This window comes from Pleurodeles waltl, chromosome 7 (genome assembly GCF_031143425.1).
Source record: "Pleurodeles waltl isolate 20211129_DDA chromosome 7, aPleWal1.hap1.20221129, whole genome shotgun sequence".
NCBI classification, from domain to species: domain Eukaryota; kingdom Metazoa; phylum Chordata; class Amphibia; order Caudata; family Salamandridae; genus Pleurodeles; species Pleurodeles waltl.
This window is the reverse complement of record NC_090446.1, coordinates 32547616-32564647: the sequence shown is the minus strand read 5'-3', so window position 1 is coordinate 32564647 and position 17032 is coordinate 32547616. Positions and strand designations below refer to the sequence as shown.

The following is a 17032-nucleotide window of genomic DNA, read 5'->3' as shown; positions in this document are numbered from 1 at the left end:
GATGGTAAGAGTCAAAACAAATATTAAAGAGAAAATAAAAAGGAAAATAAGACATAATAAAAGAAGAAACTCGGAATTACAGAAGAGAAAAAAGGTTGGAGAGGAACAAAGTGAAGCAGGATAAAAATGCAACAAAAGAAATAGAGAGTGAGGGGAGAAGGGAAAAAGAAAATCGGAGAAAGGAGTGGAGGGAAAAAGCAAAAGTGTGTCTGTGATTCTCGCAGTTGTTGACACTTTGTAGTTGTGGTGCAGCTGCAGTGTTACATTTAACTAAGAATGAGTGTTTTCTTTGGTGGTCAGTATTCCCGCCTCATGTCTGCTAAACTCAGACTGCTGAAGCTCGCTTTATAGAAGTGAGGCCTTTTGCTCACCTCACAGCACACGCCCGCCCCCAAAGAATATGTAAAGGAGATGGATATAGTGCTTAGAGGAGCTGGACATCCAGGGGTGTTACACAGCGCCGAGAGGCCCTGTGGCTCAGGAAGAGTTCCTCTTTGAGTGATGAGGGGTATACGCAGGCAGTACACTGAGGGTGGAGTGCAGAGGCTGCAAGTGAGTGACACAAAGCTTGAAGGGAGCGTGTCAAAGCTCTACCTTGTGTGGGAAGAGCATACGGCTGAGGGTAGAATTCCATCCCGCGGGTTTGGCTGTATTCATGTTCAAAACTCCTATTGGATTAACAAGGGAAACACACTTTTTTTTACCCTTCCCCCCTTGGCCTCTGCTTGACGGATCACCCCAAAAGTTTCTATCCGCAACACGAATTACCAGCACACTTTTTAAAAAAAAAATTTGTGACGATCTGTCAAATGGCACCAAAGATTTAGGCGAGTCAAAAAACGCTTTTCCTTTGGAGACATGGTGTAAACTGTAATTACCTATAAGCAATATATTCCATTTTATACTGAGTGTAAAGGGTTTGGAACCTCTTCAGCAGGCTGCAGACCCATGCAGACACGTGTACAGGTGAAGAGACAAAAGGTCTGAGAATAGAGAGGTCCTCCTAGACTAGAATGGCCTCATTGCTTTTCCACTGTGCTGTCTTAAGGCCTTCCGTTGTCCTTGGTGAGCCTGCAACTTCTACATCTGTCTCCTTGGGTAGTCTCTTAAAGAGAGTTCCCTGCTGTTGAGTGCTGCTTTCTTTGGCTGCTGTCAGAAGCCTTGTGGGATGAAAGGCCCATGGCATGGGTATTAAATAGTGGTAAACAGCTGATATGGCCTGGTGGGCAACAGAGATGGAGCTAACAGTATCTTTATCATCTGTAGACCTCAATCCCAGAACCATGGGTGACATGGGGCACTGTGCAGAGGTGGGACAAGGAGAAGGTCAATTTCCAAATTACATTTGCATGTCTTAAGTGTATCTCTGCATCCACACTCTCACGTTTCTCCATTATGGAACAAGACAGGTAATAACCTAATAATATCCAACTCACCTGTGCTGTAACTAGTCTTGATTTGGGCTTCCAGTGAATCATGCCAATCACTGCAATATAATTCTTCATCATGCTTTATCCTCAACAATATATCTGGAATGACAGCTGGATAACGGCCTACAGAAAAAGATTTGCAATGTGCAATCACACACAATACAAAGTCACTTCTCAGATTGTGAACATACAGATCACTGAACAATGTACAGCATCACGCATAGCAACACTGCGTAATAGAGAAGTGATGCTATAGGAGTATTCGACTCTGTTGACAATCTGATAATGGAAATGATTGGGAATGGTTTGGGTGGTCAGCGAGAGGTACACCATGTACGTATGGAATGGGTGGTGGGCTTAAATTCTTCACACAATGCTACAATTTGTAAGTAGAAGGCAGCAACAATGAGCATGAATAAAGACTCCCAAAGTTGTATATTTGTTAAAAAAGAAGGTATGGTAATAATTGTGTGTACATGTATGTCCTAGAAATATTCTATCCCTCCCTAAAAAATATGGATTTCAAGTATTCCTAATGAAATACTATATATCTGTAATACACTAACCGGGGCCTAACTTTCCTGAAAATAACCATATTCTTTATCGGACATGTACAGTAGTGCTAATACACACCTTTACTGGTTCCACATTGACATCCGAATATATTTTCAGTACCATGAAATATAGTGGGACCACCACAAGTGCCCAGAATCCATTCAGGTCAAATAATCAAATATCATTGACTGCAGGTTACAGTCTTTTCAATGGAGTGACCAAACATCTAGTGGAAGATGATGTAATACACCTTTAGAGGCCATGAGATATTTATTTAAAATAGTTGAGTGTAAAACAGACCCATAAAAAGTGAGGGTTTATCAATACTCCTATGCAGCACAGACAGTATTTTGCAAATGGATAGGTCCAGCACACTGATCTGAACCCCCCCTGTAATTGTTGAGGTTACAGAGTGTGTTAAATACACTGCACAAAGGCTCCAGCACTGAGGCCACATTAGTGCTTAGCACTTAGGCACTGTAATAATGCTTAGTGTCTGCTCTATGGCCAGGAAGAGCGTGTGCTTTCCCCTTTATCCTTATTTTATACATAGTCTTTGGCATATGTGTATCAGGCACTTTTTATTTTACAAATTAAAACAGTGACTCAAGCGTTAACTTTATTGAGTGATAGTAAAGTGTTTTATCGTGTAACACCTTTCTGACGCACGCCACCTCCTACAGAAAGCCTTAATTTAGTCTGCCTCTGGCACAGTGCGTAAGCCCAGAAAATCAGTGATAAATTACTCTAGCTGTTACAACTGGAGCCCAGTAACTCCTGATTGCCTCAGACCCACCCAGAGCCTGTCTGATCAGTGCAATAGTAAATCATGTACCACCACACAGCAAATGCAAACTCTGGATACCTGAAAACTTAAAGACTACATCACACCAAGTGTGCCAGTAAGGTAGAGTAACTTCTGGCTGCTTCACATATTTATAGACTGAGACAACAAAACATGAGGGAAGTAGCATTGAGGATATAAAAAGCCCAGGTGGACAGACCCTGAGGCAATGGCAGGCTTACTACATAAGTGCACAGTCCCCCAGTTTCCTCTCATGCAGCATTCTCCACACAACCTCAGGGGCTTATTTCAAAAACACATCATAAGGTACCCTAAGCACAAGTACAGAACAGAATGACCAGCAGTGCTAAAGCTACAAAATATGACTTTGCAGGCTACCCAAAATAATCAAGGCTACGTAAAAGGATGTGAGCCTACTTGACATCATTGTGGGGAAGTGATATTGATCATCATTAAGGGTAAATACAATGATCATAATTTAGTAAGCTAAGATATAGAATTTCATTTGAATGATCTTGTGTTTTGGACTATGGGATTTAGGACAAGATGTACGACACATTTTTTCAGTCACAAATGGCCCATTAGGCCGTTTCTGACTGGTAAAATACATTTCCCTAGGTACCAATCATATTTTGTTAGTCAGTATTTATTACTGACTCACAAAACTGAGTTCGTGAGTCGCTATCACAAAGGGGTGTGTAAAGGGCATCTCTTCCTAATAATAAGTCTCATTGGTATGTATGAATGTTTTGCAACCAGGAATGCGGTTGCAAAACATACTTTACCGACTCCTTGAAAGAGGCAGTAACCTATTTGCAAATGGCAAGGGGTCTCCAAGGGCCCCCTTCCCATTTGTGAATGGGGGCACCAAAAATTGTCCACAGCACGCAGTGGTCTCACAGGACCACTGCCCACTCTAAAATAAAAATTACAAGAAAACATTTATTTTTCATTTTTGAAATACATCCCGCTTTCCTTTAAGGAAAACAGGCTTCGTTTAAAAAAAAAAAAGAAGACTTCTTTATTTATAAGGCAGTCACAGACATGGTGCTCTGCTGACCCCAGCAGGCCACCCTCCCTGTGAGTGATGGCCATTCCCAATGGGTTGCTTGCAAATTGTGACCCGCCTCATGAATGTTAATGAGGCAGGTCACTTGCGACCCATTTAGGCATCACAGTGTCTCAGACACTAATGTACATCAGTGTTTGTGACTCGCAATTTGTGAGTTGCAAAAAAACAGAAATTGTGAGTCACAAACACTGAGGGTCGTACATCTGACCCTTGGTTCTACATTTTTGCACCCAAAGGGCCATTTAATAACAGTGCATACACACAAAGTCCATTGCTTTCTAACTAATGTTCCTTTTTCAGATTCGAAGGCTGTGCTCCCTATATGTGCAGTTCCACAAAGCAACGGTTTAACAAGCATTTTGTTGCAAGAGTATTTCCCTCTTAAATGTCACCAAACTGACAACACAGGAGACTGCAGGCTATTGAACCCTAATTGCAAGAGACCATACTTTTCAACATAGTGACAGGAGAAGGGTTAATGGGTGAGCGGTCCTTAGATCGGCCTGACACTGAGCAGTGGCAAAAGGGGTCAAACACTGCTCTTCCAATCTACCTTGACAGTGTCTGCTTTACTTTGCAGCATTAGTGGTAGCTTGTAATTTATGTCACTGATCACCAATAGCAGGGAAGCAAATCTCATTCACTAGAGTGGCACTGAGCCATGCAACTGCCCTCTGTGATGGGAGCTCAATTTGTAATAACTGGATATTGCTGCCTGGTAAACATAATTTTAGGAACTACCAAGCCACCAGGGTAATCTTCTTATGCCTCTTCTATATAGCTCATGAATGCAGATATAGATATACTCCTACCATGACACAAAATATGTATATCAACCTGCATGCATAGTCACACCTATGAAGCCCTAGTAAGAATACCATGATGTGGTACGGGTGACAATCAAAGGGAAATATTAATAAAATCCCAAGAAAGTATCAGATGCTGCTTGTGTATGTTACAGTAATCACTTATATATGAATTTTCAGCAACATTTGTTCCAGGATAGCATGCACAATGGTTTTACAGGTACACACAGTTGTGAGTGGATTTATTTCATTGCCTCCTACTCAACCTGACAGCCTTAGGGTGGACATCCTCCAAATGTTTGCCTGCCTCCCTCCACTTTTTGTATACTGTTTTGGCTGGTGTTAGGACTCTAGGCACTTCACCACTGCTAACCAGTGCCAAAATACATATGTTCTCTACCTTAAACAAGGTGACATTGGTTCATTCCCAATTGGCATATTTGATTGACTTATAAGTCCCTAGTAAACTGCACTACATGTGCCCAGGGCCTGTAAATTAAATGCTACTAGTGGGCTGCAGCACTGATTGTGCCAATCACATAAGTAGCCCCTTAACCATGTTTAAGGCCTGCCATTGCAAGGCCTATGTGTGCGGTTTCACTGCCACTTCAACTCAGTATTTAAAAGTACTTGCCAAGCTTTAAACTCCCCTTTTTTCTACATATAAGTCACCCCTAAGGTAGGCCCTAGGTAACCGATAGGACAGGGTACTATGTAGGTAATAGGCAGGACATGTGCAACATGTGTTTTATACGTCCTGGAAGTGAAAAACCCCTAAATTAGTTTCCGCTACTGTGAGGCCTTCTCATTTCATAGACTAGAATCAGGACTGCCCTCACATACTTTTTGAGTGGTAGATTCTGATCTGAAAGGGGTAATCAGGTCATGTTTAGTATGGCCACAATGCTCATAGCAAATCCTGCTTATTGGTGAGGTTGGATTTCATACTACTATTTTAGAAATGGCACTTTTAGAAAGTGAACATTTCTCTGAACATAAACCCATCTGTGCCTCACAGCCTGCCTCCAATCAACATCTGACCTGTGCTGGTAGACAGCTCACTTGTGCATTTTACCCAGACAGCCACAAACACAGGACACCCAGTCACACCTGCATTTATCTGCATTTTGAATGGATCTTCCTGGGCTGGAAGGGTGGAGGGCCTGACACTTACATTTCAATGGCCAGTGGCCTGCCCTCACACAATAGGGCTGATAACCCCCTACTGGGACCCTGGCAGACAGGACGTGGCTGAAAGGGGAACGTGTGCACTTCAAAACCACTCTTTGAAGTCTCCCCCACTTCAAAGGCATTTTTGTGTATATAAACTGGATCTTTGACCCCACCAACTCAGACACTTCTCGACCTGCACCTTGTCAATAAGAACTGCCTGACTGCCCAAAGGACTCATCTGGACTGCTTTGCTGCGAAGGACCTCTGGCCAGCTGTGCCCTGCTGGCCTCTCACTGTGCTGAGAAAGAATCTGCCATCCCCAAAAGGGCTCTCCAATGGCTTGGATTGAGCCTGCCTCCTGTTTTCTGAAGTCTCAGGGCCAAAAAACCTTCATCTCCTTAGGAACCTCCTTCTGCATCGAAAATCGACGTACCGCCTGCCTGAATCAATGCGAAGCCTCCATTGCAATCGAGAAATCGCCGCACAGCTGACTGGAACGATGCAGCCCAACTTCCTGACTGGAAATTCGACACAGCGCCTGCTTTGTGTGGGAAAATTTGATGCATCGCCTACTGGATCGACTAGCGCCCGTGCCTTCTTCCAGTGCGTCAAGGATTTTCCCTGCATCATCCCTGTGCATCAAAAGATCCCCGCATCGCAGTGAGGAACCAGGACTGTGTGCAGAAAAACGACACAAACCCCTTGTAGCGTAGAAAAAATGACGCATCGTCTGTGCTGCGACAGAAAATCTGACACAACACCTTATTTTTCCACGCATCTCCTCCTCTGCGGTCTCCATGCGTGATATTTTTGACACATACCAGGTACTGTGTGTAACAAACAGACAAATGTTCATTTCTAAGGATTCAGACTCTTTTAAACCTTTTAAAAAGTGATCTTTCAACTTTTGCTTATTGGATGTTTGTCATTTTTACCTTATTTTATTCAGATAAATAATATCTAAGTCTCTAAACCTATGTGGTGTATTTTTGTGGTGTTTTCACTGTGTTACTGTATGATTTACTGCACAAATACTTTACACATTAGCTTCTAAAATAAGCCTGCCTGCTCAATGCCAAGCTACCAGAGGGCGGGCAAAGGATTATTTGGATTGTGTGTGACTTACCCTGACTAGGATTGTGGTCCCTACTTGGACAAGAGTGTATACCTCTTCCAACTAGAGACTCCATTTCTAACACCTCCTCATCTGTTTTCCTTGCCACAGTAATTACATGATGAGCATTAGCCTCCAATCAGAAACCTCCCAAAGCTTTACCTGCTAGCTTCCCATCTCATCTCTTCAAGATGGCCGACTTCCTCTACCCCGTGTCATATAAAAGAGAGGTCAACCCCACCCCACCCTGTTTCCCAAAGCCTTAAACAAAAAAATGAAGCCAACTACATTAGAGACGAGAGGGACGGAAAACTATACTGTGGCAAGGAAGACTTGACTCGGAGTAATGAAGATTACCAGTAAGGAACCAGGGTATTTATCAGGCACAGTAGCAATCTTTACACCCATCGTGTGCCTGTTTAGCCAGTATTTTGCTCATCGGTCAAAGGGACTTTCATAAAAATTCCAACTTACATGCAGCGGGTTCCTTCTCGTCTGCTTCTCTTTCTGGAAGTGGAGGGTCGAGGAAGGATGCCTCTTTTTCTCTATTAATCCGGAGTAAAATGTCACGATTAACAATTGTGTAGCCTGTCATTGTAAACATAGGTAAAGCTGTCATTAGTAACCTTGTGTTATGTGCGGATGGCTAAAATGAGCTGTATTGTGGATATTACCCTTCATTGATTAGTTATCTAGAAGGGTAAATGTGGTAAAATTGCAGAACATAAAACTCACACATCAGGGTTTATATCCAAGCCTAAGACGCTGACCACAAATCTGATTTTGGGCAAATGACTATCTCCATGTACCTGCTCAAAGTGTGAAAACATGTAACCCTTTTGACTGGAGATTGGTGCTAGATTTATGGTTCATCATAAATGTAACATGAATTGTCAAACCTAGTTACATATGTTGTCCAAAAGGGGCTTCATAATATTTATTCTACACTGATCAAATGATGGCAAATAATGAAATTGTCTGTGCATGTAAGGTGTTCTTTAAACTTATTTAAGGTGTTTAGTATCCAGTGTAGGTCCAGATAGACCAGATCTACAAACAGGTAAGCTGATTCTATTGAGATTCACAGCAAATGTGTGTTTTGTTTGTGGAGATCCTGAAAATCTGCAATGTACTGGGTCCTCCTAAACTTGTTCTGGGAGACCATGTTTCTGATTCTAGCTTTAAGTATGTTTTTTTCTTACCAAGAGAGAGTAAGGCTTGGTGAACTTCCATCATCACACCCTTATAAAACTCCTTCTGCCACTCATATAGGTGTGTCCACTCCTCTTCAGTGAAATAGGCAACAACATCACGAAAGATAACTGATGCCTGAAATAACATGTTAGACAACAGACACTCAGAAGATGCACTTTAATGAATGCAAAAAGAAAATGGTGATCACAGAAGTTAGATCTCTTTTATTTTTCTCACAATAAATGAAATGTGTCTCTCCTCATGGCTGTGATGCATTACTCGTGTGAACATAAACATACATAAAAGACAGCAACTGTAGCTAACACAGATCTCTTTGCAATAGACAAGCATAATATGGTATGGGGTAGGGAGGGCGGAGAGTCAGGCAACATCGCTATTTCTGAACCTTAATGAATTCCAGCTGTACATGTCACATGCATGACGCTAACTCCAGACTCACACAACTTTTACAATGCCCACTAACTCAGCACAGGTGGTCCATATTGAAGGATGCAACAAACAGTGCATCAGGGCTTTCTGCATTAGTTGACATGGTCAAAGGCGTTAATGGACGTTTATGTACCAGTAATTACATTGTCCATATTCTCCCCTCTTTAAACTGAGATCAGTGGGCCAGATGTATAAAAGGATTTAGCATTCCTTCATGGACTGAGGGCCAGATGTATGAAAAGGTTTTGCACTTGCAAACGGTGCGAATCACAAAAATCGGCCGTTTGCGAGTGCAAAAACGTGGTCTGCGATGCATGAAAGGCATTCGCAGACCAAAAATAAGAAATCGCAATTTTTGCGATTTTTTGCGTTCCGAGCTGGTTTTGCAAGTCGCATTTTGCGATTCGGTATTTCCAGTAGGAAATTGCGAGGTGCAAAATGCGATTCGCAAAATCCAAATTGCAAAGAGATGCATCAAAAAATCGCAAATTGCGATTTTTCGCAGAATGGCATTTTCCACATGCAAAATACCATGCACTGAAACCAGGTGGTAACCAGGTGCAACATATATAAAGAGGCCCAGAATGCCTCAGACTCTTCCCAACAATGGCTGCACTCTACGTAATGGCGAGGAGGATGAGGATCATGGCAGGTTTGAGGAGAGGGAGGATGAGACAGGAGCGCATTTTCAGAGTGCGCATTAAACTTTTTGACCTGACAAAGGAGGAAATATATGAGAGGTATAGGTTGAACTCAGCCATGATACTTGACCTGATAGCTCAGCTACAACCCATACTGCAGCGCGCAACACATAGGAGTCATAGCATACCCACCCATGTGCAGGTATTATGCTCCCTACACCTACTCACCTCAGGGAGCTATCAATGGGACATAGCAGCAGCTGGAGGGGTCTCACAGAGTACCCTCTCCATATTTTTTACTTCTTTCATCAACGCCATGCTGCGCAAACTACAACAGTACATCAGATTCCCCCACACCCACAGGAAATACAGCAGACAAAAATAGAGTTTTACCAGATAGCACAGTTCCCCCACGTCCTAGGTGCCATAGATGGCACACATGTGGCAATATGTCCACCATCAGCCACAGAGTATGTGTACCGAAACCATAAATACCAACATTCTATGAATATTCAGGTGATATGCAATGCCTCCTACATCATAACTGATCTCGTGGCCAGGGAGCACACATGATTTGTACATCTTTCGCCACAGCGGTATTCACACAAGACTGCTAGCTGGGGAGTTTGGTGAAGGATATCTACTAGGTATTGTCCCTCTGTACACTGGCGCATTGATGCTGTTGTGACGTCAGATGGCTCACTTACTCATTATACCCTCTGTTCCTTCCAGGAGACAGTGCCTACGCAGACGCCCTACCTCAATCCTACAACACCAGCTGAACGAAGATACAATGCAGCACACAGGGCAACCCACAACGTGGTGGAGCGCACATTTGGACTGCTGAAGAGTCGCTTCCGGTGCCTCCACAAAAGTGGAGGGGCACTACAGTACAGTCCAGAGATAATATGTAGAATAGTGGCTACTTGTGCAATCTTGCACAATATAGCTACAACCAGGGGCATACCTGTAGACATCAGCCACACTGAATCAGATGAGGATGACGATCCCATACCACCTCTACAGCCAGCAGACAGGACCAGTGCAGCAGAGGAAAGGCAGAGGCGTGTCGACATCACACACAACCATTTCAGACGTGAGTATGAATGACACAAATCCACTGACAACTGTACCTGTAGTGATATAAATGTATTACCTTACGTCAGGTAATGTATGAGTGAGTAATAAATGAAACAGGTGATGTGACAAACGCAAAACAACTAATGACCAGAGTATTGCACTATTTCCTCATAGTGGCAACAGCAGTCTAATGGCAGCAAGAGTCATTTTTTTCTCCCACGCACACCACTCGGGTGCCCAGTTACGTCACTGGCACCTCTATTGTCACCTTCAGTGGCAGTGCTGTGCCTGGCACTGTGCCGTCTGGTGTCTGCTGCTGGTACGGCAGCACTGCTGAGGCTGGAACTGTCCTCAGTGTCCCCCAGTGCTACCTCACTTGGAGTGGCTGATCTTTGTCCCATTATGTGTTCTATCACATTTGTGATCTGAACAAGTCTCTGGACAACGGCCCTGCTGCTATGTGCAGCCTCCACTTGCGCAGCCACTGCGCGACGGGTGATCAATGCAGTAGAATTTGCCATCCTGTTAGAGGACCGGCAGTAGCTGCCAAACATTGTCCGGAATCTGTGCTCCTGTCTGCGCCGGCTCACCCTCTCATGGCGCACCTCCTGGCAGAGGTCACGGACAGCACTTGTAAGGTCCCTGGTGTCCTGTGAAGCCTGCACCTGTCCCTCACGCACCTGTACAATATTACCATTGAGTGCGTCCAGTTGGCGATGCAGGCCCATCATGCTGCGGTTGTGTTTGCGCAGGTTTCGGTCTAAACTAAGGATCCGCTTATTTTGCAGACGCTGCTGCTGCAACATAGCAGCTTCAAGGCCCCCGAATAAGGAGGGACCCTCACCTGCCTCATGCTGGTGAGCCCGAAACTCCGTCGCAATCCTGCGTGGTGCTGTGGTTGGCTGACCCCTGCCCTCCGGAATCTGGCTGCGCCTGTCTGGTGCTGATGGTGTGCTTGGCCCTTCCTGCTGCTCATCAGAGTCATTGCTGAGCTCTGGCAGTGGCAGTGCCCTGGGCCTGCGTCGGACAGTTGACATGTGGAGGGATCCACTGGTGTTGGAATCTGAGGGCTGATGGGTGTCTGTCTCTCCTACACATTTAGATGGTGTGGCTGCTGGGCCTGGCCCACCTGCAACAACAATATGCAGCATGTCAGTTCTGTATGTTACATGATCTGTCAGAAAATGGCAATAAAGGGACAGGTACTGCTCTACACGGTGTTGTGTGTGTTGTGTTACTTTGGGTGTCACTATACTTAATTACATTGTTGTGCTACTTTCAGTTCTAGTTTGTGGACTGCCACTCCCATAATGCATTGTTGTGCTGCTTCTAAGATGTGGACTAGACTACTTCACACACTGTTGCACATTACATGCTAATTCCTAAGGGGCTTTTCTGCATATACATATACAATATTGCGCCTACTTTGGCTGGTACTCGGTGTGCCAGAGGTGTCGATGTCTGTGACCCCAGTCACAGCTTCAGGGAGGAGTGTGGACTCCACTAGGTCCTCCAATGGTGTTGATGATGCCTCTGTTGGTGGTCCGCCACCTGTACCCCTGGCCTCCGCAAGTCTCCTTGTCACCCTCTCATTTGCACGGGAGCGCAGGTCGTACCACCTTTTTTTGATCTCTTCGATGGATCGCTGTGCCACTCCAATGGTGCAGATTTTGGACTGTATGTCCAGCCATAATCTCCTCTTTTCACTCTCAGGCACCTGGAGTGAGCTTTTTCCAAACAGGCGGTCATGGCTCCTCACCACCTCCTCAGTTAGAACCTCAAGCTCCTGTTTGCTGAATTTCAGTTTGCGCTTCCTTTCAGCCTTCTCCTGTGCTTGTCCTGGGGTGTCCATCCTGGCTCAGGTGTTCTTGCTCCTTCTGAGTGCTGCTCTATGTGGCTAGGCTGCTCTCTCTCAGGATGCTGGTTTGGGTGTGGCACCTGAAACTGCCTGGGATGACTAATTTCCTGCTGGTGACATCATCAGGCTCCTCCAGGTGTGCATTCTCGAACTTTCTCGCAATTTGCGATTTTTTACCGAATCGCAAAAAAATCGCAATTTGCGATAATGCAAATTGCGATTTGGTAAATTGGCCTCGCAAACCACAAATAGCGATTTTAAAGAAATTGCTATTTCCGAATCGCAATTTTGTTACGTGGCAAATTGTGACTCGGAAACAGCGATTTCTTAAAAATCGCTATTTGGGATTCGCAAGCTCCAGTTTTCATACATATGGCCCTGAGTCACAATTTCGGTTAAGAAATGCTAAATTGCCTTTTGAGATGTACAAAGGCCAAAAGGGGAATCGCAAATAGAGATTTCCTATTTGTGATTTCCTAAGCACATGTACAAAGCATTTCCTAAATGCAAAGTGGCCACTTAGGAAATGCTGTTACCATCGACTTGGGAGTTGATGGTAACCTTGTGCAAGTTTAGAAAATGCATTTTTTAAGGTGCCATCTAGCGCAAATGCCCCTAGGGCATTTGTGCGCTTTACATGGGCACCACTTTTTTGGGGGGGGACACCAAAGGGGGTCGTAAGCACCTAGGCACCCTTGCTTTTGCAATTTCCCAATTTGCTATTTTCTATTTGGAAATTGCAAATTTGGAAATGCAAAACCATTTGTACCAATGGCCCTTTAGGCCCATAGGTAAGAATAGTGTAGCATTTCTTAAATACCGATTTCCTAATAATGATTCATTGTCTGTAGGAATCACTATTAGCAAATCTCGATTTTTGTACATTGCATTTTGCATTTCCTAAACAGCGATTTCTTAGGATTCGCTATTTTAGAAATGCAAAATAGGAAGTTCATACATCTGGCCCTTAGTCCTTAATTATCTGTGAGTCAATTTAAGCTGCAGTGGAAACATCTCACCCATGGTACCTCTGAGGTTTATTGCCCATATAAGGCATATGGAATACGATAAAGGAGATACAAACTGTGACATTATAGGTAAACAACATATTAACTCCTCATCATCCTTACAGACTCTTGCCATATTTATTTATGAGGACTTGCACATACACGCCAAAGCAACATCCTACATTTTAGACCCAGATGCCTCTAATGCATTTGTCCTACCACTGCACATGATCTGCTGGGCTTTAACACCAACAGAGAAGAGAAGTCAACCAGCAGCAAAACAGAAACGGAGACTCTCAGCCACTGATCACCAAACCACAACATCAACTCTACCCTTCAGAGGTGAAAAATGAAGAAGGTGCTGATCAGGAAATTATCTTAAGGCTGAAACAGAACTCCAACCAGGAAATAAGCAAGATAAGTTTGGGACCTACCCATCCTCGTGTCATTGGGCCATGTTGCAGTGTCCTAGATGTTGATCCTTATCAGCTAATACTGCAGAAATTCAGGAGATGGAAAGACCTCATGGCCAGAAAAGCTGACATCCAAAAGGTGACATCCAAGCAAGCGCCACCTATCTAGAATAGTCAGAATTTGCAAGCAATCTCTGCCCATGCCCAAAAAGAATCAGTGAAGACATGATCCCCATAGCACAGGAACGCATCTATTCTGGTGCAAGCCCTGTAAGGCTCAGGTGTATGCCACAGCATGGGAGACATCTCCTAACACAGATCTTTCTTCTTCTTTTCCTTTTATTGTCCAGGAACAGAGGAAACCAGATAGAATTTGTGCATTCACGCCAAACACCAGATGTAATAGAATTTTAAAAAAACAATGGTCCTCATTCCAACACTGGTGGGCGGCAGTCGCCGCCCGCCAGGCGGGAACCGCCATATGGCCGCTCCGCGGTCGAGAGACCGCTGGGGCCATTCTGACTCTCCCGCTGGGCCGGCGGCGCTAGCCAATATAGCGCCCGCCGGCCCAGCGGGAAAGCGGCCTGCAACACTGAAGCCGGCTCCGAATGGAGCCGGCGGTGTTGCAGGTGTGCGACGGGTGTAGTTGCACCCGTCGCGCTTTTCACTGTGTGCTGGGCAGACAGTGAAAAGCCTAATGGGGCCCTGTTAGGGGGCCCCTGCACTGCCCATGCCAATGGCATGGGCAATGCAGGGGACCCCAGGGGCCCCAGGACACCCGTTCCCGCCAGCCTGTTCCTGGCGGTAAAAACCGCCAGAAACAGGCTGGCGGGAAGGTGGTCAGAATCCCCATCAGCGCCGCCATGGCGGATTGGGCCAACCGGGGTTAATCTGGCGGGAAACCGCCGGACCCGGTTTTCTGACCGCGGCTTTACCGCCGCGGTCAGAATAGCCCAGGAAGCACCGCCAGCCTGTTGGCGGTGCTTTCCGTCGTTCGCGGCCCTGGCGGATTTTACCGCCAGGGTCGGAATGAGGGCCAATGTGCCCCCTCTTCAGAGGCGTGGTGGGAATGTGCCACTTGAAAGCATTTTGTTTTCTTTCTGTAGAGTGTAGCAGTTTGCTCTCTGCCTCTGGGACCTCAGAGAGTTATGCACTGCCTATGACTGCAGGAGCTTGGTAGCATACTTGAGGGCATCTAACTAGTGATGTTTTACCTTCTTTTAAGCATGTTTTGATGTCAAAGCTGGTGTTCAGTAAAATATAAAAAGGAGAAGCACTGGAGGGATATAGTAATATCCTAGACCTCATTATAATAACTTGTATATTGCTCTTTGTACAACAGATTGTTCTGCTCTGTCCTGGTGCCCATTATTGTGGGATATATATATATATATATATATATATATATATATATTTTTTTTAATACAACCAAATGAGAGGCAACTAATTCATGAGGTGTTCAGTAAAATATAAAAAGGAGAAGCACTGGAGGGATATAGTAATATCCTAGACCTCATTATAATAACTTGTATATTGCTCTTTGTACAACAGATTGTTCTGCTCTGTCCTGGTGCCCATTATTGTGGGATATATATATATATATATTTTTTTTTAATACAACCAAATGAGAGGCAACTAATTCATGAGTACAGAAATTAAAGCTTCACATGTCTTGAAATGGTGATGATAAAATCCAACCCTTTATTATCTTTCCAATACACTTCATAAAACACAGCCAACGTGTTTCGCTCACATACATCGAGCTTCATGAGGGCTTATAATCGAACAAGGAGTTTTCAGAATGTAAATTCATAACCTTGATCTAAAATCCTGAAACTACTTGCCACGCAGCACGATTTCAAATGCTTATCCTTCATACTGATGTCTTGTCTGCACTGTGTGAGGGGATGGAGTACATAATGTTCTGCTTCAACCGGTCAGGTGTTATTATTGAGAAGGAATCGGTAGACCTTTGGACCCCATTTCACACACACACTCCGCCTGGATACATTATCATCCAGGCTACGTTAGACTCGGCGGTATTAGCCGTTTCAGAACAAAGACTGATGGGCCGGAACGCATGCATTCACACACCAGTGATGTCAGGCCACCTGGTCTGGTCTGGTCAGGACAACAGAGCACATACTGCACACAAGCAGTATTGTTGTACAGCACATCTGTCACCGGCCTCCTTGTTTTTTGCTACTGGTTCAGCACCTCAGACTTATAGGCTGGAATCTGGTTTACAAAATCACAGATTAATATCCTATAAACCCTCTTTTACAAGTCTGAAGAGTCTTTCTGACTTCTGAAAAAGGTTGTTGTATCCTGTCAGAATAACAAACAAGACAGGGCTTGAAAGGGATGTGCCCCTCCTGCCTGCGATTTAGAGAGCAATCTGTCAATAATGTGTGGGTGAATCAGACACCAACACCACACAGGGTGTGGTACCTGATTCTCAAAGAGGAATGTATCCATGTGAGACATTTTCCCATTTAGGATGATGATTGCATCTTTGGGGAGAATAGGTAGTGAAATAAAGGACTGCTGCCATCTTTCTCCAATATCTCCTAAAATTCAAAAACTTTTCTATAAAGTAGCGCCGGTCCGTTTAGTGGACAAAGACCACATTTAAGAATAAGTGCTTCCTGTTTGGGAATGCAAATACAGGGACGGATGTTCACTGTCCCATGTAGACCTCCATTCCTGCATTTGCAGCCAATAATAGGGAGTCACAAGCTGTGACGTACCTAATTATTATTCATAAGGCAGGCCATGTTGTTACCCCTGTATTTGTATGATTTGCGATGCGATCTATTCGTATATGTCATATCGCAAACTGCATTTCCATTTGCAAACCAGCTGGAGTGAAAACTGCACTTAATTGGTTTGAAAATAGGACTATTACATCAGGGTTTTAAGATGTGAGGAATGAATGCAGATTAAGCTGTAAAATAACCCCTCATGCACTGCAATGTAAGTCCTCTATATAAAGTGGACGACAGCTCGAATTCAAAGATAAACATTCCTCCCAGCTGAGCCTAAGCCCTCCTTGTGTACATACCACAGAACTGGTAGGAACAGGCCTTGCAGTCAGCCGCTCCAGCCTACACCTAAACGGGACTGCATCACGGGTGCAAGTCAAGGGCAGAAGGGGTCTCTAGTTTGCCAAAAGCATCTTTGTGCACTGAGAAGGACATGAAGAAAACACAAATGCTGCACCCAAGATAAATACCAAATGCAATCCATGTTGGCCAGACTCCCAGTCGAATAGGAAACAGGTGAAAAGCTCTGAGGTGTCTTAATAAACCTTGTAAATTCCCCTGAACAGCGCAATTAAAGTCAAAATTCAATCTGGCAAGAGAGGGCGAGGTTTATTTAACCGAAACACCCATAAAAAGTGAATGTACAGCTTACAAAATAAAACGAAGCCA

At 44.4% G+C, this 17032-nt stretch overlaps 1 protein-coding gene across 3 annotated transcripts in view; it reads right to left on the bottom strand.

The window, feature by feature from the left end:
• Positions 1-17032, bottom strand: part of LOC138303589 (zinc finger protein ZFP2-like) — a 38144-nt gene that overhangs the window by 20333 nt on the left and 779 nt on the right. For 2 of the 3 annotated variants that reach the window (XM_069242858.1, XM_069242859.1), the window contains exons 2-4: positions 8158-8284; positions 7430-7543; positions 1437-1553 (exon numbers count right to left, since the gene is read on the bottom strand). In XM_069242858.1, coding sequence (XP_069098959.1) covers positions 1437-1553; positions 7430-7543; positions 8158-8284 — 358 coding nt within the window. The remainder of the gene's footprint in view (positions 1-1436; positions 1554-7429; positions 7544-8157; positions 8285-17032) is intronic. The other variant, XM_069242860.1, reaches the window with a different exon arrangement.